General features: G+C 35.2%; 1 protein-coding gene across 1 annotated transcript in view; it reads right to left on the bottom strand.

Annotated features, from left to right (window-relative positions):
• LOC136350994 (1-phosphatidylinositol 4,5-bisphosphate phosphodiesterase epsilon-1-like) overlaps nt 1-22,736 on the bottom strand; it is a 108,805-nt gene that overhangs the window by 40,212 nt on the left and 45,857 nt on the right. The window contains exon 3 of the mRNA XM_066303200.1: nt 540-726. Within this exon, the coding sequence (XP_066159297.1) occupies nt 540-624 (85 nt within the window). The 5' untranslated portion in view covers nt 625-726. The remainder of the gene's footprint in view (nt 1-539; nt 727-22,736) is intronic.

The following is a 22,736-nucleotide window of genomic DNA, read 5'->3' as shown; positions in this document are numbered from 1 at the left end:
GATTAATTATTTACTTTTTTGATCATAAAATATCTCTTGGTATTTGCTATCAGTGCAATAAAAATATTTAGACGTGACTTTATTTGGAATAAATGCAAATTGCCTTAAGTTTTATTACAGCTCTATGGCATGAAATATTATGTTAAACTAGCAGCTCGTTCCGGTCTTGAATGAAATTCTGGTCGGCGCAGCCTTAACCTTATAAAACAAAGAGCTTATACCGAGAGCTAGAGCCACGGTAAAAATGCTTTATCTCTAACGTTTAAACCCCGCAAACCTTCAGCTTTTATAAAGCTCCCTCGTCAAGATAATCTCTTGAGGGATATGCAACTGCTCCAACAGGGTATTATCTGAAATTCTGTCAGGAGGCGAAAGATGGTTGGAAATATCATAAATATTAAGAGCGAGGGGCACACATGGAATAAATTTATTTTATTGTCGTAAAGAGGTGGAGAATGCGGCCATCGACAGTGCTCCGAATGGAATATTCATGCATTTGCGGTCGTGAAGTTATTTGAGTTCATAGTTAATTCCCTTACCGTCAAAGTGAGACAGAGAGTGAACATGAATGTAGGCACCGTCTCTCTGAAAGAAGTTCCTTAGCTGGCAGTCTAGCTCACGCATTTCCCCAGCAGAGGACGGGCTGAACTGCTCCGGGGCTCGCTCTCATGTGCCCCTGAGCCCCTGCTCTTCAGGGCCCCGTTTTTTGCTTCTATTGAATTCTACCTGAAACAAAAATGTTTTCCATATATTAGTTCGAGTTAGTTCAGCTTAATTATTACAAAAGGATTAGTGGTTACACGTGCGGGAGTGGCCTTGGAGGGGTGGAAGGAAAACCGAGGGGACAATAGCACAAATTCCGCAACAACTCATATAGGAGTTCTGTGCTGAAATGCTAATGGATTTCTCTTTAATGGTGGCGTCTCTGATGGAGCATTGTTTTTGTCTTCCGTGGCAATGACGAGGAAGGAAATTAGATAGCAAAGATTTGGAATTTGCCTACGACGTCAATGTGGAAATAAAACTGCACAGTCTTTTGGGCAACTCTGTACATTTTAGGGTCAGCCTGAACTAATCGCTGAAAAACAGTTTTTGTTTACTTTCTAGTGCCCTGCGAACGTAGGGCGGTTTGGATAAAGTTTACTTGCGGGATTTACTCCAAATTTCAGTCAAATATTTTATCTCAATTTTCATAGGTACATCATCTCCTTTCGCTTTTTCCGAATTTCAAGCCACACTAATTTGTTAAACTTTGAGACTTTCGCTCCCTTTATCTAGAGAACTCATTGTTGAAAAACACGTAATTTGCAGGTCTGACATAAACTAGTCGACACGAATTAAGGACCACTTCTACAAATGCTCGAAAAATTAAATCTCCAATTTTATTTTATTTAGCAAATGTTGGGTATCTGAGGGAATCGTTAAGGTTAAACATCAAATGTAGTTTTAAAAAATTGAGCAGAAAATGGTAAAGATATTAAATAATTACTGCAAGTATATAAGTTTTTACCAAAATTGTATTGTTGAAATAAACTCAACAAATGCAATAAACAAAAAAATGAACATTGGGCGTGACACCCTCGGCCTAATCAAACTTATTGACACCATCTGGGTACAAAGTTGATTAAGTCTTCTATTATTTTCCTTGGAATGTTGTTCCATTCTCCTGGAACACTTCTGGCAGATCATCTAAATTTTCGGCGATTGCACGATCTCGCAACCGTCTCTGAAGAACATCCCAAAGATGTTCAATGGGGTTCAGGTCTACGCAATCGCCTGGCCTCTCCAAAATGTCGATATTGTGCCCCTGACAATATGGAGTCCTGCGTTATCTTGTTGAAGAACAAAATTTGGTCCTTTCATCTCTGCTGCAAATGGAATGACGTAAGGTTCTATAATGTCCTGTAAGTACCGACGACCATCCACAATTCCACCTCGAAAGGTACGCAAAATGGTGCGTTTTGTCAAAAAAATTCCTCCCCGGACCATAATGGAGCCTCTTCGCAAGGAACACTCACATTTCATTCACATTCACATTCATTCAGATTCTCTCACATTTGACGGTAAATATCGCGTACCTCTATGCTCGAATACGCGCATCGTTTTGGCTAAATCGATATCTTGACTCCTCTGTAAAGAGTACGTGTCTCCATTGGTCCATGCTTAAAAAGGTACTAAATTGAAAGCATAATAACAAGTTTTCCTTCATTCATTTTGACCAGTTTACTTAATTGCACCTGGCCAGGAGGTCCGAAATTCGAAATTGGAACTGCTTAATTGGAGTTTTATTTAAAGTTACGGAAAGTTGGCTACATATTGATGAGTCAAGCTTAGTCATGCCGAAAATCATTTAAAGCTTAATTCAAAGTTGCATATCGTTAAACTGGAAATTTAAGCTCCAGCTATTGAACAGCGAAAGCACAAAACCAAATATTATCTATCCAGTCTCAAAATAAAGAAGTTTAAGAATTATTCCATAAGTTCCCCCGATTCATAAGTGTATCTTTTCCAGCTTTTTACAAATCCTATTAGTGAAAGAAACGCCCTCTAAGCCTCTCAAAGAAGAGTTCCCTGAAAGCTGGTTCTTAACGTCTGCCCGAAATGAGACCAATTAAGACTCCCACCGGACATCGGTCATTTCTCTTCATTTACTTTAGTAAAGTGTTTTCAAATGTCAGAGTATCCATGGCAAAATTACTTCTTGAGATTAAGAAATGATTAATTGCCTGAGACGGAAATGGAACATGTGCACACATATTAGCAACTCGACTAACTCGTAAAGAAGTTCTTAACCTGCAGGGTCTTTGTCCTGGTTCAAAGGGCTCTTAACGTTAATAGTCTGGATCTGCCAGACACTAGGAAAGCATACTCATTGTTATAGGGAGAGGACACGCGAGATTTCAGATAGGGTTGACTGAATGGAAAGTTTTTATCGATTACAAGCATCGCATTTCATTTGATACCACCATTCAGGAATTGCCGATTTTTATTAAAGTTATTATGCTCGAATAGTGCAATATAGAAGAATCTCTCTATGAATACTAACGCAGAATTCTATTTTTAATTGGCGTGCTGCTTAACGACTTTTAAGCACGTAACTGTAAGTAATTGAAGATAATTTCATTAGGCGAGAGGTACGTAAAGAGTGGAATTGAAATTTCATTAGAAAAAAGTGTTTCGATGCTATTTTCCACTTAAGTATACACATTTTAGTTATTGCTAGAAGTAATTATTACGTTAATCTACTGTTAGTATAATTTCCAGCTAGGTGTTAAATTAATTATATACTATGTAATTTTTAAGATAATAATGAAAACTTTGCAAGATTCGATAAATTTTACTATTATATTGCAAGTAATGTTATGCTTCTAGGGCAGAAACAGCTCGTTATTGAAATATGAGAAGCAGGGTTTCAGTGCCTGTAATGAGATGTAAGCTCTCTCTAGTGCAACCCCTTAGATAACCAGCAAACTGAAAATTTTCTTTATTTGAGGAAGCACTCACTATGCCCTATGAATTGCACTGATGGTTGGTGGTAAGGCTCACTTCTACCACATATGCGATAACGCACTGGCCTGCATGAGCATCTACAGTGGCTCATAATTAAACCCAAAATTATTTTCTAACTTCTCATTAACAGAAAGATAGCTAGACTCTAAACTGTCACTTTTGGTTATTGAATACTGATCACCCTTTGAACTACAACACCTCTTCCATTTATGCGAAAACTCTCTTAGGACCAATTTAAAGTCTAAATGAGAAATTGCAAGATTTATTTCCAATTTACAGAATTAAAAAAGGTTTTGATATATTGTAGAATGAAAGAAAACAATCAACTTTTGTATAAGGCAAGCTTAACGAAATCGCTTTATTCCTCTATCCACTAGCAAGGTACACTCCTTTGTAACAATATTTCTGAGGCATCCTAGGTGCAGGGTGTAACATTCCATCACGAAGATATTTCAGGAGGCGATAGTGCTCCGCAAAACAACAGATAAATGCTAATAAAACTATGATCAAAAACACAGCATCTTCAATATACAGGGTGGCAAAGTTGCGAATTTGTGCTCTTATTATGCGTTTTTCTCCCATGTGCCTTGAGTTAAATTTTTGAAATTTCGCGCACCCAGTTTCTTTAGACCCTCTAAAATAAAGCTTTAAAACTATATACCGGGTATTATATTTTTTGGCCAATGTACTATTTTATGCCCCTTCATATCAAGACACTCGGTTTGGTTTCATTGCGCTGAAATTGAACATACTTAAGGCTTGAGGTGTTTTACAGGAAAAACTGTTCAACGCCGTATGGATCGAATTATCGCTCTGGTATAAATATTCGCACATCCGAAAGGTCTAAAGATATTTAAAACAAAAATCTTAAAACTGATAATAAGTTATTTTAATTCTAGTTCTACTGTCCTATATTAGCGCAAGTGATCACTCTGTATACATATTTTAATTGATTGAAAAAAATCAACAATTAAGTAAACATTTTTCTTGCGAATGTGAAAAAGTTGGACTTTTTTTCTCTACGAAATTATCAGATTGATTCGACGTCCTTCCTTCGATATTAGCTGATGCTTCGAAAATACTGGGTTTTACCATGGAACCACAACATTTAACTCTGGATGAGATTAATCAAGCCGTAAGTCTTCCTAAAGCTGGTTTGAGACAAGGTGAAGTAGCTGAGCGCGTAAGTATTTCCGAAAGTGTCAAATCGGTCGATTCTGGATGCGCTTCAGGGAAACTGTGTAACTTAATTTTTTAATTAATTTCCAAAGAACTTCAAACTATTTATCCTTAAGCTTTTTCGATATGTGTAAATGGTGCGCATTAAGGAGACATTCCATCAAAGCTCTATATCTCTTGTCTCAGACAGTTTTATCCTTTCCAGAATCATCATTAGCACAAAACATGTAGGCGGCTTCTGGAGCTCTAAGGAAAAATTCGTTGTGCTCCGATGGTTACGCCTCGCTTTTGGTGTGTCTATCATCTACGTGTGTGTTTGCGTTTTTACATAGAACGCGATTTGACATTATTTTAAAAACCCCAGTACGTGACATAGTTTCCCTTTTAACATGAAAAATTCATGAATTTCTGCTTCGAAGCTTGATTTAAAAGATTGGTGGCTGAAACAATTCGTTGGCGGGCAAATGAGTAGAAGCATATGACTGCGGCGGCGAACGCCCCAGGCCCTCGCCCCTTAAACAACTTTATTGTCCGAACTGAATGCTGCATTTGCCATAACAGATCTATCCGGGAATTCTGATTAAATTCTGAGGTTTTTTTGGTCTATTAATATAAATTCCAAGGCACGTTTTGCTTTATCAAGACGGAAAAAGAAGTTTCTAAACAACACTCCAGGGCCTGGTTAATTCGCACGAAGATCATAATAAAAGCATGAGTAATTTCAGGTGTTCGCCCCAGCTTGCAACTTTCAGGCGAATAATGTAGAAAAATATTGCATTGTAGGTGCTGAATGGGACCAGGAAAAAATAAGTATGACGAGTGTCGTTTTTACGGGGGCGAAAAAATGCGTACCTACGACAAGACCCAAATTGCTTATGTTTTTATTATGAGATTCGCCTCGAAGCCTGCGGCCAAGGAAACAACCATGGGAGGTTATTCTCTTTTTTAATAAAAAGGAAAAGCTGTCGCTATTATTCTTTTGCCGAGGCAAAAGGACCGCCCGTAATCTAATCAGCCCGAGCCCTTTTATTAACAGAATTTAAAGTGCCATAAGCGAGACCAAATGTGGCATGAAAAAGTTGTTACTCACTTCTCTTCTTCCACCGAGTGAATTTGTTACTCAAACCCCCGTTATGACTTTTTACCCCTTAATTTGTTTGGACTTCCTGAAAAGAATACAAAGTAGAGGGCCCCTGTTTGGCTTGCTGGCGCACGAAGTAAGATCCCCGATTCGCCATGTTACAAGCGTATCAGCAACCCGTAAAGAGATGTTCTTTATATTATTAATAAAGTCGCTTTGCACTGCTTGAAAATAATTATCCAAAGCCCCTTTCTTAAATAATTAAAATCTGTTTGTTTGGCTTCTTGTATAATAAATACACGGAAGTTTGACTCTCAGCTTAAATATTTACTTCATACAGTCGAACCTAATTGTTATGTTTAGTCTAATTTCACGTTCAATGTACTTAAGGAATTTCTCATGCCCTGGAGGAAAAAATTCTGTTTAATTTTCCAGAATGGAAATCTCGGCAAACTTTCTTGATCCCGCTGCAGGGCATTTTTACATCATTCGTTGGGTCCTTGCTGTGTTGTTTGGAGAGACACCTAAACTCGGGGGGAGGAGTCACAAAATTTAAATCGTAAATTTGTTTCCAGCCCATCATCAACAAAGGATTGAATAGATAGAAATTCAATGTTATCAACAATGGCTTGTGTAGAGATTGCAATGGAGCGGCCTCTTTGCTCCTTGTTGACGAGTTGATTTGAAACTTTATCTTTATGCTGGTCCAATAATAACCAAATTTACAAATCCATCAAATATCAGCCCAATCCACGAGTAGTCCAAACTGATGTGAAATTTTGTTATTTTATGTGAAATATGATTTCAATTCGCCACGCTTGCTTTGTACCTCACCCTATTTGAAAGAAGTTCGGTCGTTGAGTGTTTACACTGAACAAATTTCTTTTTCGACTTTTCTTCATCAAACAGAATGATATAAAAATAATTTTTGATTGCTCTAATTAATCCGATGACATCCAGCAATCCCATGGATTCAGTTGGACCAACTTGCTCTGGCCCCATCAGCCCGTATTACAACTCGTTTAGCAATTCTTAGATTAATTTTTTTTTTTAATATATGTAGAAAATCGAGAAAAAATTTAGTAGAATGATCATTACACGAACCACACCCTTTCCCCTAAATTTTAAAGTCAAGTTAAAGAGACTATCTGCCTTAAAGGGGCGATCCAGGACAGTAGGTCAGGAAGAGAGGCGGAAGTGTCTGGTGGGCGGTTTTTTTTTTTGGGAATAGAGAGGCGATGATTAAAAAAGGGACTTCAAAAATATTAAGCGAGAACTCGTATTGTTTACGAAAACAGCGAGTTGCAAATAGATTGGCGCGAGCCCACTGGTGCGAGTTGCGCGAACTAAAAATTTCCACTTTTCTTCTGTTCGTACCTAAATTTTTGCTATGTACAGGGGGTGTTCGAAAGTAAAGATTTATACCAAAATAATTTTTTTGCTTAAAACAAGTAACGAATCACAAATTTAGTCATAAATAAATTTTATACCGCGTGATAAAAGAAATTATGTCTCTTTAAAGAGAGTTCACCTAGCACTGACAGCATCGTCCGCAATGTGCATCAGAAACGTAAACAGTTTCTGGCGTCTTGCCCCGAAAAACCCCTAACCAAGTATTCAATTTTTTTCCCTTTTTTAATCTTCACTTTAACGTCCTATTTTGAAAATCGTCCACTTTTGGACTAAAATTAATAAGATTAAATCGTCTTGTATTCGCCTCAAATGTATGGTAAAATTGTGTACAGATCTTGTAGAGACATTTTGTACAATCACAGAGTCACAATTTTGGTAAATATGCAACCATGTCCCTAATGCCGATGTTGTTAGGGGAGCGAAGGTTCCGGGTGACGGACTTTCTCAGTGGGCGGTTTTCCTTGGGGGGAGGGGGTGGTGATTAAAAATGTCGTCCAGAGCGCCAGGCTTGCTAAAGCCGACCCTGTAGCTGACCTTAGTATCGAAAAATCATTGTTACGATAACTTGCTCAATTATCTGAAATTGTCCATTGAAACAACGAAATTAAATCGCATTGTTTATCCGCTCCTTGCTTTCCATGAAACTGGTTTACCAGGCAATACTGTTAACGTTTCGATCTGCTAGCCCTCAGATGCCACCTAAAACATTGATTAGTGAACGTAATTTCCTGCTAATCACCATGCGGTCAGATCTTATGCGACATGCACTTCTTTCATTTTTTTTTAACGAATTTTATTAGGAACAATTAATTGCGAATCACCTCGTTGTTTAATTACGCCTGAACTATGTACATATTATCAAATAATATATGCGTCGATAAACAGAATGTGTTTTTGAGTGAAGAGCTCATCAATAGAGCTTTTAATTGATTGGACGACCAATGTGACCACAAATCGGTTTTCAATTGTGTGGTCTAATGGAATTAGGTCCATTGTACCCCTTGAAGCCGACGAACATATGTGAGATGCGAGGGGACGGAAGCACACTGAAAGGCAGACTTTAAACTCTATTTCAACACTATAACGCATTTGTTTATTATTAGTTTACCCCAACAATTACGTTAACCATTTCGCATTCAGCTTGCGAATGCAATAAAATGAAAATTAATGTTATGCTAATGATATACAGAATTTCTGCATTAACAAAGACCTGCATTAAAATTGACTGGTATTTATTCTTGTGCTGGTTTGCTTGAATCAAATTTATTATTATACCTAATAATTTATACAGAGCTCCACGGTTTACCAACTAAAGCCGAATATATGAGGCTCGCAATAAAAAAACGTTCTGACACATATTTGTTCATATATCTCAGAGGTTTTCAAATGAGATGTATCTTGCACCGACGAAAATTGCGCTCGGTTCAAGGAAGGGCGGTCCCGGAATTATTTGCTCAATTTTTCACGCCCTATTTATCTGAAACCTGCTTTAGTTTCGCATTATGAAACCCATATTTTTCAAGGGGCACTAAAACTGGGCGCCATTTATTCTGGAAATACCTCCATTTCTTCATTGTCGAATTCTAAATATGCCCAGGAAAATTTTATTCTTTGAGTTAACATTAAAGTGCATAGTCGAGAATAAGTGCTTATGCGAAGAAATTCACTCTGGTTCACTCAATTCGTATTATCGGTCAAGGCACGTCTGGTCACGGTCAGGTCAAACACCCATTTTGCATTGTTTATTAACATTAGGGAGCACGGCCAAATAAGGCAAAGTGAACGTTTGACCTAACTTTGACCAGGTCACGACCTGACCGATATAATATGACGATACACTAGGAATATAGTCCTTTATTGGCTATTAATTTTTTCAGGTATAGAGTTCTTTAAATGAAATTCCATGCTCTATTTCCCAGGATTTTCACAATACAACTTGAACTAACGTGAACTTGTGGAATTCAATAAAGTTAAAATACATGCAGTCGCAGGAAAAATATTTTAGCCAACACGTACAAAAGGGCCCGTAACGTAGCGGATTGCTGACCGATTTTCGCCTCGCGTCGCTGGGCCAACTGCAATCAGCGTGAGATCTAGTATCACTTGTCGCACTTGTTAGGAAAATAAATATTTCCTACCAGCATTTGCGGACTGAAAGTAGCACTTTACCGCAAACGTGCAGTAATAATTTCTACCGCACATAACGCAAAATGTGGTCAACTGATGTGCGTGGTGTAATGTGTGTATGGCCCAAAAACTGTGTTTATTTTCATTATTTGGTTTTTAACACAATGCGAAAATATGCAAATAAATTGTGTGCTTTTCAACAAGACTCAGGGAAAATTTTCGGGTTATTTTGAAGCACGTGTATAACTTTGTAGATTACATAACTCGCAAAGATAACAAAACTATATAAAGTATAAAAACTTCACAGAAACAAAGTGTAATTAATAATAACCACCGTATCAGAGTATCTGACGAGTCGCTGTCTGAATCGGACGACATTTTTACTACCTCTCCGTTCCTAAGAAACAAGACAAATGAAGCGCGATAAACAGCGATGTTCAATTGTTGGCGAGGTGAACTTCGAGGTGCCCGGCGAGGGGCGATGCCTCACTAGGTTTTTACCCTTATTTTCGGACTCAACGGTACATAAACGGAGTATGGGGACTTTCAAATTCAACCCTGTCTTTTCAACATTTGTCGTCAATGAGGTAAGTGAATAAATATTAATTAAATTTATTTACGTTTCGTTTTATCTTGACCGCTGATAAATATTAAAATTGAAAGTAGGTTAGATTTGTTATATAAATGTAAATATATAACAATCTTGTGCTCACACATGGATTTGGTAAGGAAAATACTCAATTTTTGCTGTCAAAATATTATTTATTTTTCTGTTTTTTTTTTAAATTATTATTAACAAAAAATCTATTTTAAACATACATATTTATGTACCAAACTTTCAAAGAATAAATAACACTAATCAATAAATTTAACAAAAATACCTCATTTTCATACAACATTTTTGTTCTTACACTTAAATTTAGATATAAAACTAAAGAATATTTTTGATTAAAAAATAATTGATCAACACTTTGTCGAGTAGCCCTTCGCTGTGTTGACCGCTTGACATCTTTTATTCCTAGATTAAACTATTTTTTTGCATATTTCAGGACTGATTTTTTTCCATTTTTGTGATAAAATGTTTTTTAATTCTGTTTTTGATGAACTTTAATGTTTCTTTATATGTTTGTTTAAAATTGCTCAAAAACGTTCAATTGATTTTAAGTCTGCTAATTGTGAAGGGGTTTTTAACAATTTTGGAACATTCCAAATCAACCATTATTTGTTGATTAAAGATCTATGTTCCGGACTGTTGTCCTGTTGAAATCTATAAACATTTGGCATACCTAATTTTTACGCACTTCGTTTTATGCCCTTTTTCAGGCTATCATTATAACCATGTTTATTCATAATACCATTTATAAAATGGTCAGTTCCAATGCCATTTGAGGACATGCAGCCCAGTCCCAAACCATTAAAGATCCACCTCCGTGTTTTACAGTCGGAAGTGTAATAGGAGGATTATCTTCATTCTCTTTTCTCCACTCTCTATGGATGCCATCTAACTAGAGAGGATTAATTTTTGTCTCATCCGACCAAATTATGGTATCCCAAACCTCTTAATCTTTATTCATATGTTCCGTCGCAAATAAAAGTCTCTTACGCCGATTTTCTTTGCCAATATACAGTTTCTTCCGTGGGATTCTACCATGATAGCCATATTTCCATTATCCACGACGAATCGTTTGATCAGAAATATGTTTTCCTATTGCATTTTCGATCATTGAGCGAATTTGTGGCACGTTTAACTTTGGGTTTTTCTTAATTTTGTTCTCTACCATAGTTTCATCTCTTTCATTTAACTTCTTTTTGTTCTTGGAAAATTGGAAATTGTGTCTTTTTTTAATGTATTTATAATATATTGGATCGAATAATGTGTTTTATTAGTTAATTGACCTATGTTTTTTAAGCTATAGCCTTTCAGTGCTATATTAACAATAGATTTTTTTAAATCACAACTTAGTTGTTTTCGTTTGATCATTTTGTATGAAACTGATGAAAACAATAAACGAATCGACAGTGTGCCATAAAATATTACTCATGTTTACGGAATAAAAAAAAAGTTGTTTACAATAGATTAGAATCCCCGCTATTCAAAACAAGTGTACGAACAAAAATGTTGTTTGAAAATGAGGTATTTTTGTTAAATTTATTGATTAGTAATGTTATTTATTTTTTAAAATCTTTGCACATAAGTGCGTATATTTAAAATATATCTATTGTTAATAATAAAAAAACGATAAAACAAATAATAATTTTTGACAGTGAAAATTGAGTATTTTTTTTAATAAATCCATGTATACAAACAAGATAATTAGATACTGTATATATATACTGTGTGACATAGAAAAGAGAACACCCCGTAAAAATTGATTTATTTAAATAATTTTTCGTGTCCGTGTTTTTTACGCTAAAACAAATACTTCATTAACTAATTAAACAAATTTAATTGTTAAAAACCAAAAAAAATTAATAATTTTTCGGTCTTCCGCGGTGTCTTATACTTTCCAGTACACGTCTAGGCACGGATCTAATGAGGTGATTGATGTCTTCTTGGGGGATTTCATTCCAGGCTACCTGGCCAACAAGATATAGCGTTGCTAGGGTTTGTGGGGGATGGGGTAAATTATGCAACGTTCTATCTACAATATCCTATACATGTTCAATCGGTAAGAGGTCTGGAAATGGCGGTGGCCAAGGTAGCAAATTGATTGCATTTTGTGGAAAGAAGTTCACAGTCACTCTAGCCGCATATGGACGTGCATTGTCTTGCTGGAAAACTGAATTAACAAGAATTTCCAAATAAGGCATACATTTTTCGCTTATTTTTGTTTGTTATATATTTTTATTGAATTGGCATTATTTTTGTGATTTTCTTTTGGAATATACCTACAGGGTGTTAGGGAAATCCGTTTCGTAGATTTAACCTTTTAGAGTTTGATGGAACATTTAGTCCACGCTGCTAAATTAAGGGATGAAAATCAGTTACGACAACGTATTTTCGCGGCTGCTGATCATATTAGGAATATGCCAGGAATTCCTGATCGTGTACGGGAAAATTGGTTAAAGCGCTGTCGTATATGCACGGACTCAAATGGCGGACATTTCGAACATTTATGGTAGTAAAAACAATAACAAATTTGTGTTTTTGATTATGATGTGAGTAGTGTAAAATGTGTAACGTAACATGTTGCGCTAACTAGCGATGACTACAATAATTTAAAGGTATGCGGCTTTTCAAAATAATAACATAAGAATCACGTAATGTGTACATTTTAACCATAAAACCTAACAGAGCGAAAAAAACCATGTAAATGCATAATATCTAGTTTATGCGGCTACTTAGGGAGGTATTAAGATTAAATGAACGCGATGCGACAATGCCAACTCTCAAAAGATGTTTTTTTGGTTTTCCAGGGAAATGGTTGTATTTAAATCCCCTCTTATACGAAGCTTTTTTGTTTAAAATGACGTCCTTAATCATTGGTTAAATTCATGGAACTTATTTCCTTATTAGCCAGCATATTCTATTCTCATATTTGCAATGAATGTATTATATTCTGTAAAAAGCGTAGAAATATTGGTTCATGACCATTTTATTAATTTTTGCTTTATGTACGGTCAATTTTGTCAGTAATTGTACGGGATCGGGACAAATAATTCCGAAACCTACATGACCGGTATTTTTTTAAAACGCACGGTATAAATTTTACGAATTTCGATGCGAGGTATTCAGTGAATCTGCGCAACCCTATAGATTGATACCGGTGGTTGAAATCACGTTACCTTTGATTTACGTCCCAAAACGTAACGATTGGGAGTCGCCTTACGTAAGGCGACGCTTCATACCAATTTAATATGCTAAAAAAGAATAAAGATATATTTGAATGTCTAAATATAACACTACTTTTTTGCTCGGTTACCGTTTAATTTCTTGACGTTTCGGTTTCATTTGTTGTTTTAAACCGTTGTGCTCTGCGCTTATCAGTTTGAACGATAAAAATTTACTCTTTTGAGAACTAAAATGGTGCTCTTGGTTATTTATTATCGTTGTTGTTATCATTATTGTTTGGTTTAATGCCCAAGTTCTTAAACAGTCGGTGCAAGGAGCTTGCAGCGCACATTATCAACTATATCGAAAGAGAATTGGAAAATAATGGACCTTTGTTACCGTTGAATTCAGTTAGAGAGATAAATTGAATTTTAATAATTTGGAATTGGGCATTATGTACTCTTGTCTTATTTATCGTGTTTCGAATGCAGTGACCTTGAGTAAGCCTACCGTACATAAGGTATCAGCGGCAACGAAAGGCAACGTGAGGTTATATTCGCTCAAGAAAAATCCAAGGAGAAATGAACCAGTGACTAACATTCAAATCATTATTAGATGTTAGTGCTATCCGCCACGAAATTTATGATAAGTATAATATAAAAATCGTAAGTATTCAATGGACGTTTGTTTTTATAGAGGAGTAAAGGAAGTGCTGATTTGTTCAATAGCGATAGCGTTGCGCAAATTCCTGCTACATATTAATTTTGAAAAGATGTGGGATCGCTGCTGATATGAATCCTTTGACGGGCATAAAAAGTTACGTGATTTGAACCATAAGCACTAAGCAGGACTGATCTTGCCGATTAAACCGCCCCTTTCGCATTTCGCATCATATGTGAGAAAGAGAAATATGTCTGTGTGGCCTTTTCTAGAAATTTATCCATTCAGCCCTACGTGTACTCCATATTTGTGTTTATTTGGGTATGATTAGCCTCGTTTGGTTAATTTAGGTTTTGGTGGATTTGGCTACGGTTAGTTTGGATTAGGTTACGTTATACTGGGTCATTCACGTCATGCTGCACGAAATATTGGGGCTAAAGTGTTTAATATTTTGATTTTTTTTTCGTTGCGTAAAATCAAATAGAGGTACGTTCGAAAATTATTGTCTTCTTATACAGGAGGTTGTAAATAAGTCAAAAATATTTAAGTCATGTTCTGTTAGAAGAAATCCCCAATATATTATTACCATTTTACATTTCTTGAAAAAAACAAATGTAAATTTGATTAAAGTTTACCTATCCTAAACCTGCAGGATTTTGAAATAATTGAGATTTTGTGCAAATGTAGTGCAAATTTAAAAACTCTGTTATAAAGAAAGTTTAAGCTAATATAAGCCGAAAGTCACACCAAACCACAGGCACGAGGCATATTTTATGCTATAACGATGATAATTTAGATGTCTTATACAGTGTGTTCAAAAAATAAGTTGAAAAATTTATATATTTTTAAGAGTATTAACTTGCTTAATTTAAACTGACCACCGTTTATTTGCTTACTTGGAGTAACAATAGCGATATTACCAATCCAAAACTATTATACTTTTCTGTGCATAAACGCACAAGTTTCCTTGAAAATTAAGATTTGAAAATGGCAGCAAATCTTATTACTTTTTGTATCAGTTGCTACGGTTGCATCTAAAATATCAATATAAAAAGTCATGGCTATGCGTTCTTGCTTCGAATAATATTTTATTTATGATATTTTCAATAATATTGGCATTTCTTACAAAATGAAGGTCAGTAACTATATTTTCGAAGTATTCTTGATATACTCGACTGACTTATGTCGGTATTTAAATATATTTAAAACCAATAAATATTAAAATACATTTTTCAACTTATTTTTTTGACACACTGGATAAGATATTTAAATTGCCGCCAATATAGCATGAAATATGCCTCATGCCCGAGGTTTGGTCTGAATTTCAGCTCAATCTAGTTTAAACTTTCTTTAAAGCAGGAGTTTTAAATTTGCACTACATTTTTGCAAAATCTCACTTATTCCAAAATCCTTAAGGTTTTCTTCCAGTAAACCTTCACAAAACCTACATTTATTTCCCTCAAGAAATCTAGAACGGTACTGATATATTGGATGTTCCATTTAAAAAACATAACTTTGATATTTTTCACTTATTTGCAATCCCGCGAATAAAAAGAAAATTATTTTAGGATGTACCACTATTTCAGCTTTAGACAACTCAAAAAAATTCAAATATTAAATACTTTAGCCGCGATATTCCGTATTTCATGATGTAAATAATCCTGTATTATTTACATTTTTCAACTGTGTTTTTGCTTCGTTTCACCCCACCCACTACCCCTGTCCACTTAACGGCCCTGTAAACTTGCGGACACTTACATGGAAAATAGGTTAAAAAAAATTACGTATTACAATATCAAAGAATAAATTTTTTCAAAGAAGAAACCACTACTTTTTGGTGGATTAAAGTGATGTGGGCCCTTAAAGAAACAGTAACTATGTTCATTTTAAGTAGAACACACTGTAGAATGGGTTAGAATAAGGGCTCGTCAGGGGCAAAATGCTCAAGAAAATACGCACTGTAAATGCCTATTTCTGTTATAAATGAAACGCACTGTATGGACGCAAAATGTCAAGATCACTTTTTTGTTGAATGATTCAATAATATGGAAACCTGCAGCGGATGGACGGATGGTGATGGTTCAATGTGATCAGAGCTGTTAAATAAAATTAACAATGTGCAATGAACAGGGTAGTTTTTCGATATTGCATAGCTCAAATGGACAGTTCAAAATAGGAGGGAACTATTCACGTATAATCTTGCTAAAATGATGTTCCGAGCACTGACAACAGCAATTCGCTTTCATGTTTAATTTTGTCTGATGTTCGGATATTTTGTTCGCGAATTGTAATTAAAATTAATACACAGATTTGCGCAGAGAAGAATAAGTAACTGACATCATATCAGGCACTTGATAGGCCAAATTCACTTGGTATAATGGTTCAAGCGATACTTTAATAATGCACAGGAGATTTGAGGTTTTCACTAACGAGAATTCAATTAACACGTACAGGCTTTAACTGTTTCTGCCATCAAAGCTTCAAAGCGTGTTAATTTGACATTTAAAATGGTAATTTATTTCAAAAAGTTTGTAATTGCTCAACGACTAATGATCAAACTTTTATTGTGTGTGGCTGAAGGAAGATCTTTAGCTTATAAATTGAAAAGCCAAATTCACTTCCTGAGTGTAGGTTGAGTGATTGATATCCCACACCTGGGAACCAAATTAGGAGGTAATTACACACTATCATGTCGCACAAGCGGCAGATAGCTAATAGTTTGCTAAATTTCCTGCTGTTTTAGGCAGTTCTGACTCGAACTTATTACAGAATACCTTCATGTGGAAAAGCTTAAACCACTAACTACGTTTACACCTGTTACATTTATTAGGCGTAACCCACAATGATTTTAATAGGTTCCATGCCATTGCTCGTTCATTTGTAATAAAATTCTTCACCCCGGATTAGAGCCTACCTATTCGCGTGGGGGTTTAATTATTCAAGTCGAAAATTCGGATTTCGTCAACCCCTCCGTTATTTGTGAGGCAATTAGGCTGATTGCTAATGCAATGAGTGTGACCCTAATTTACCCGGATATGCTAAATATAGAGAGACTTGGGAGTAGAGTTTACAAAGACAAAACGAGATATCCGTTGTGTGACAAGTTGAATTAAAAAATCAACTCTCATGAAAGGATCGAGAATGTTTGAATAGAGTGTAGCATGCATCTATTACGAAAATATAACTCACTGGTATTGAAGATTTACTGTTTTAGTTAAATAAGCTGCACCACAAAAGATGGGGCTATGGGCAAACATCAATTCATAACAAGTAGCATGCTAATAAATGTATTTTATCCGGGCCACCCTTAAAGCTATAAAAAAATAATGTGGATAAACAAATTAAGATTGGTACTATTTCCCACGTTTTATTTAAATCGAATCAAAACATGGATACCGGATATCATACCATTCGAATGGATCTTGTTACTTTACTTTGATGTACGGGTCATTCAGACTCGACGTCCCACTCATTTTATATGGAAACAGATGGGCTTAGCAAACTAATTTTTGCATCACATTAAATAAGAGGACGTAAGCTAAATTAAATCTAAAAACTTCGAAATATGGAAAGCGACGCCCGGCGTCGCGACGTCGACTTTATATTTATTTCCAGACACATACTTTTTTCTTTCGAAAGTGTCAACATCGACACATTATAAACAAGTTTTGTATAACAAGTTTTAACTTACCTAATATATTACTATTTCTTTGTTATTAGGTATACTTAATAGGTTCGTTCATATAAGTTTCTTTTGTAGATTTTAAATGATTAGAAATTTCAAAAGACTTTTTATGTAAAACGTGTTTAGTTCGTATTGATATTCATATTTCTTTAAAAAAAAAGTTTTGAAAAAATAGTGTAGGCGTCGCGACGTGAAGCGTCGCTTTCCATATTTTAAAGGTTTTAACTTTTATTTTAGTTCATGTCTTCTTATTTAATGTGGTGGAAAAACTACTTAACTAAGTCCATCTATTTCGTTTAAAATTGGTGGGGCGTAGAGTTTGAATGACCCTGTACAAAGATGTTCGAATTTTTTTATAATGGTTCGGAGAAATTTAAGTTCAGGAGAAAAAACAGGGCTATAGGTACGTTGTAGGCTGAGTCAACCCAACAGAATGTTGCCCAATTGTTCCACGTTCCTCAAAGTGTAATATCAGGAATGTTAAGAAGAGATGAAGAATGGCGTTCTGTAATTTTCACCAACGAGTCCAGATTCGTCCGTCATTCTAGTAATGTACGTGTTCGTGTCTGTATACACCCTGGAGTACGCAGAAACTTAAGATTCGTACAATAAGTGTATCTTTTTAATGAGAACTAATGATGATCTTGGAAAAATTTGCTATGATGGAAAGTGAGTGGTACGTATGTCAAAAACATGAATGCAGAAATCTATGAAGAGGACATCATCAACAATATTCTACCAAATTCTCAAGCTGCTATAAGAGCCAATTTCCGATTTTTAAACGATAATGCTCGACCACATCGTGCAGCAATCGTTATAGATGGGATACAAAATCTAGGTATCGAACGTTTATAGCTGTCGTCAAGATTGCTTGACCTTAATCTCATTGAACATATGTGGAACAAGTTACAAAGAAGTGTTGAAGAACAGCGACCATGCACCCAAACAATGCCACAGCTGCGAGAACTTCTTCCACATTCCTGTTATACACGTTAGAGAGGACCATATGACATACTGAATTTCGAAGATGTAATTTTTATGCTATTTTCGACTTCCTCATAATTTTTTTTTCTTAAACAAATATAAAAATATCATAAAAAATAATTTTTCACTTATTTTTTGACAAGAATTCCAAAAAATAATTCCCGTTGGTAGCTCTAAGCAATATCCAAAATATCCTAATATACCTAACTTTTGTGGAGCAGTTTATTTTGCTTGTCTCTCCCGTTGCTATTAATATTTATTTTTACGAGCCTGATACGGCCCTAACGTTTCTTTATCGGTGTAGAATCTTCGCCTCTTGGAACAGAAACCGCCCTAAGATTTACGGGAAATTTGAAAACAGAAGGTGTAGGCAGAGGAAATGCATGAAGATGTTCCATAAGTACGCGATTTGTGAGCAAATAAAGTTTGCACATACAATTTCAATTCCTCGAACTCCCTCTAAGAGATATAACTCTATATTATAGTAGTTAGAGAACACGGCACACCTACCGACAACTTTTTCTACCATGGGCAAAAAGCCCGCTGCTTAATGCTCTTTTAGGCTCTATTTAAGACAACTATGTTCCTATTTTCTTTAGTCTGACTTCTGAAAAAGAAACAGGAAAAACTCGAGATGGGGAGCAGAGGTATTCTGAAGAATACAGGATGTTTCATAATCATGCCTGTAAATTTTCAGGCGATGTAGAACTCATAAAAATAAATGTATAAATTGAATAAAGTTAAGTCCGAAATCGCTTCGTCTCCAAGATACAGAGTGTTTAATCTACTTTTTTTATTTTTTAAATGTTTCAAAAACGGTTTGGGTTGAGAAAAGGGATACTCTGTGGCGGGATAAATGCGCATGTTGTGGAATAGGCAGAATATTTCCACCTAGACCAATGGCAGCTGCGCGTCCATTCAATGATACGTTTTTAATGAAAACTGGTACGTCACTGACTTCTATTAATACAAATTTATTTTTTTAACATTCCATCAATTCTTAATAAAAAACGCTTAGTGTTTTGTTGTTTAAGTAGCCGTTTTCAAGTTAAAATATAATTTTTCATTTCTGTGCCTACCAAAAAATGGTATATATCTCATAATTTCAGTATCGTGTTTTAATACCATTAGTATCATCTACGGAATACGGAAGACCAACCGCTAACTCTAACAAGACCGTTTAAGTTAGATGCCTGGAAGCCACTTTATGTCAAAATTATTTAACATTTTTCAATTGACACACTAAGCTAATGTTAAGAGATAAACATATTAAACGTTATATAAAATATATTTCGAACTTTCCCTAGAACATGAAAATGAGAATATATACAGGATGTTCCCTTCAAAAAATGATAAGTTATGTTAGTAAATGTCAAAATTTGACAGTTGTGAGAATTCAATTGAAATTTACGAAAAAAAGTTGTGAAAAAGTCCTAGATAACAGCTTTTGACGCGTACCGATATCTTAAAAAAAACTTATTGCTAAATGAAATGTTATGAAGATAAAATAATCACACCGTGCAAAGATCTAGGCATTCTTCAAGTGCGTCTTAATTTTTCTTTATACCAGTGGAGCGGAATATATTTCCTATTCCAAATTGAATGAAAAAATCCTCAGATTTTTTATGTTTGTTTTTGTAGTTTGTCGAAACACTCTATGAGATGGATAAATTTCCGATAATCTAATGAATGTCAACCCAAAGAGAAACGCTGGATCCGTTCCGTGTAAATATAGCTTGTAGGTGCCAAATGATAATCATCATGTACGCATTAGCGATATGAGCGTGGGGAGCAATAAAAACTCGGTCCAGGTAGCTTTATGCTCCCATGTGTTAGTTCCAATTACGTAAATAGTATGGGTTTTCCTTTCCAAAAATTATACATCAACAAATATCGGCAATGGTATTTTCGGCCCAGCAAATGGACGAAACCAGAAAATTTAGTTCGTCATTCCCCGAGATGATGTTTTGAGATGTGAACATCTGACGCAATGCGGTTAATTGAATAACGCAATGAAAGGTTCAATATCAAACAGTGAGAATGGTATTAGTTTTAGCGAAGTTATAATATTTAGAAGGGAAAATGTTGTTATTGCACAATACAATCGAAGACCAGAAACTGTTTACTTGTTTCGTTTCTTATTAAGAAAGTTGCTGACTCAAAGGGAAACATTCAAAGAGGGGAAGGTTTCTGCATGGGACATAAAATTTAAACGGAGAGAAGGAATACTTAGGGTTAGCCACAATGTACTGAGAAAAGATCGGCAAAATTCATTCCTAAAAATAGTGTTACAGATTTATGCCTGGATCTTGTAATTATTTACATCCTGTGTTAACGATGTATAGCTATAATTTTATCGTAAAATCGCAAAAGTTCAGTGATACACAGCTGTAGAAACGGCATCGGAAGATACAGGGCGTCTCAAAAAAAAGTATGAGGCTATAACTGAGTTATTTATGAAGGAATTTTGATGACCTAAAAACCGAATAAAATTATATTTTTCAGACAGAAGTAACGTAAAAATTGATTTTTTAAATTCAAATTCTTCTGCTTCAATCATCAACTTCAGAATATCAAATAGAACTCCATTTTTTTACATTTATTGATAGAAAATATTTTTTTCAATTTAATTACGTATGATAAGTTAATGCTGAAACAAATTTTAGCTGAAACAAATTGAACAATATAAATAATGTAGCCACCTGTTTCATAAATTTGGACATTATGAGTTATATGAGTTATGCGGCAAGTACGATACTACTGTAAATTAGTTTTTTAGTGCAATAAAAATAGTCATTATTCTTGTCATTGGTGATAACTATCAAGTGTCAATTTCAGCTAAAATTGTATAAAAATGAACAGTGAATTTAGAACTATGCCTGAAATATAGTTCCAAAGCAATGAGAACTTCGGCGAAGCATTACGTCTTTATTCCGCCGCTTTTCCTAATAAGGAAGTATCTAATTGTAATAAATTTAAAAGTTTAGGAGACAACTATAGATCTTTTAAAACTCTAAAAAAATCATTTGAAGTCTTCGACGAAAATGTAGAACTCAACGTGTTACATATTGTCGACAAGAATCCAAAAACATCAGTAAGAGAAATTGCTAAGGCATTGACGTGGTTTTATCTTGTCTCTTCTCTCTGGGTATCACATGGGCGTAACTCATCAATGGCGCCAGGCGTCTTTGTACAAGATGATGCAATAGAATGAGGTGGAGTGAAATGAAAAGGACCACGAGATTTCGTCGATAGTCCCATGATGATACACATGCTTACATAACTCATATTGTTCAAATTTTTCATGTCTTTTAGTTAAAAATGATTTCAATATTAATTTTTCATACATCATTAAATTCAGAAAAGTAGTTTCTATAAAAAAATATTAAAAAAAAAAGTTCTATTTGAAATTCTGAAGTTGACACCTGAAAGTGAAAAAGTTAAGTTTTAAAAAAATCTAATTTTCACGTTACTTAGCAGTGAGAAAAATATAATTTTATTTCATTTTTAGTTCATTAAGATCCGTTCATAAACAACTAAGCTATAGCTTCGCCAATATTTTTCCACAGACGCTGTATATTAGATTTTACCGAATCTGTTGGATGTGTTATCCGTACGACACCAAAATTTTGATATTCAGCAAACCATCATGCCTTTTCAAGGCGTAGGGCCTGTGGGGGGCACCAGTGATTTGAAATATGTACCTTCAATTAAATCACCGTGAATTTAAAAAATTCTTCAAACTAACGGCATGACCACCGTTATGGCCACTTCGACCTTAATAGACGCCCTAAATCTAACTTCCTCGGGCGGTGCGATCATTTTGTCCCACTGCACTGCCATTATCGGAGAAACATGTCGAAAGTGTGGATTGCTGCTCGAACACGAGTCGCCCCAATATATTTTGTACTTAAGGACAGTGTATTCCCTTGTACACCTTAAGGAAGTATTGGGTCTTAGACGGACACGCCATAATTGAGGTCAACGCTAAGTGCCAGTTTAGAATTTCGTGGTTTGAGAAGGGCAAAGCGCTCACATATTGGCAAGAACTGAGCTATCCATGGTTAACCCTTACAATATTTCATTCATGGTAAAGTAGGTCACATTTCAGTCGATATCACATATTTGCATGAGACTGTAATTTATCACTATCTCTGCCGGCTGACAGGCCAATGTATATGAACCGAATCCTGGGAGTACATCTGTACCTATCTGGATTAACAAAACATGTTCCAACAATATAGGTTTGGTCGATGTTATAAAGCAATAATATGCTATGGGTGTACGAGAAAATAACGTTCTGGGATCATAAATCCTACAATGAA

The sequence above is a fragment of the Euwallacea fornicatus genome, chromosome 4, assembly GCF_040115645.1.
Source record: "Euwallacea fornicatus isolate EFF26 chromosome 4, ASM4011564v1, whole genome shotgun sequence".
NCBI lineage: Eukaryota > Metazoa > Arthropoda > Insecta > Coleoptera > Curculionidae > Euwallacea > Euwallacea fornicatus.
The sequence above is the reverse complement of the archived record's forward strand: the minus strand, read 5'-3'. Positions and strand labels throughout refer to the sequence as shown.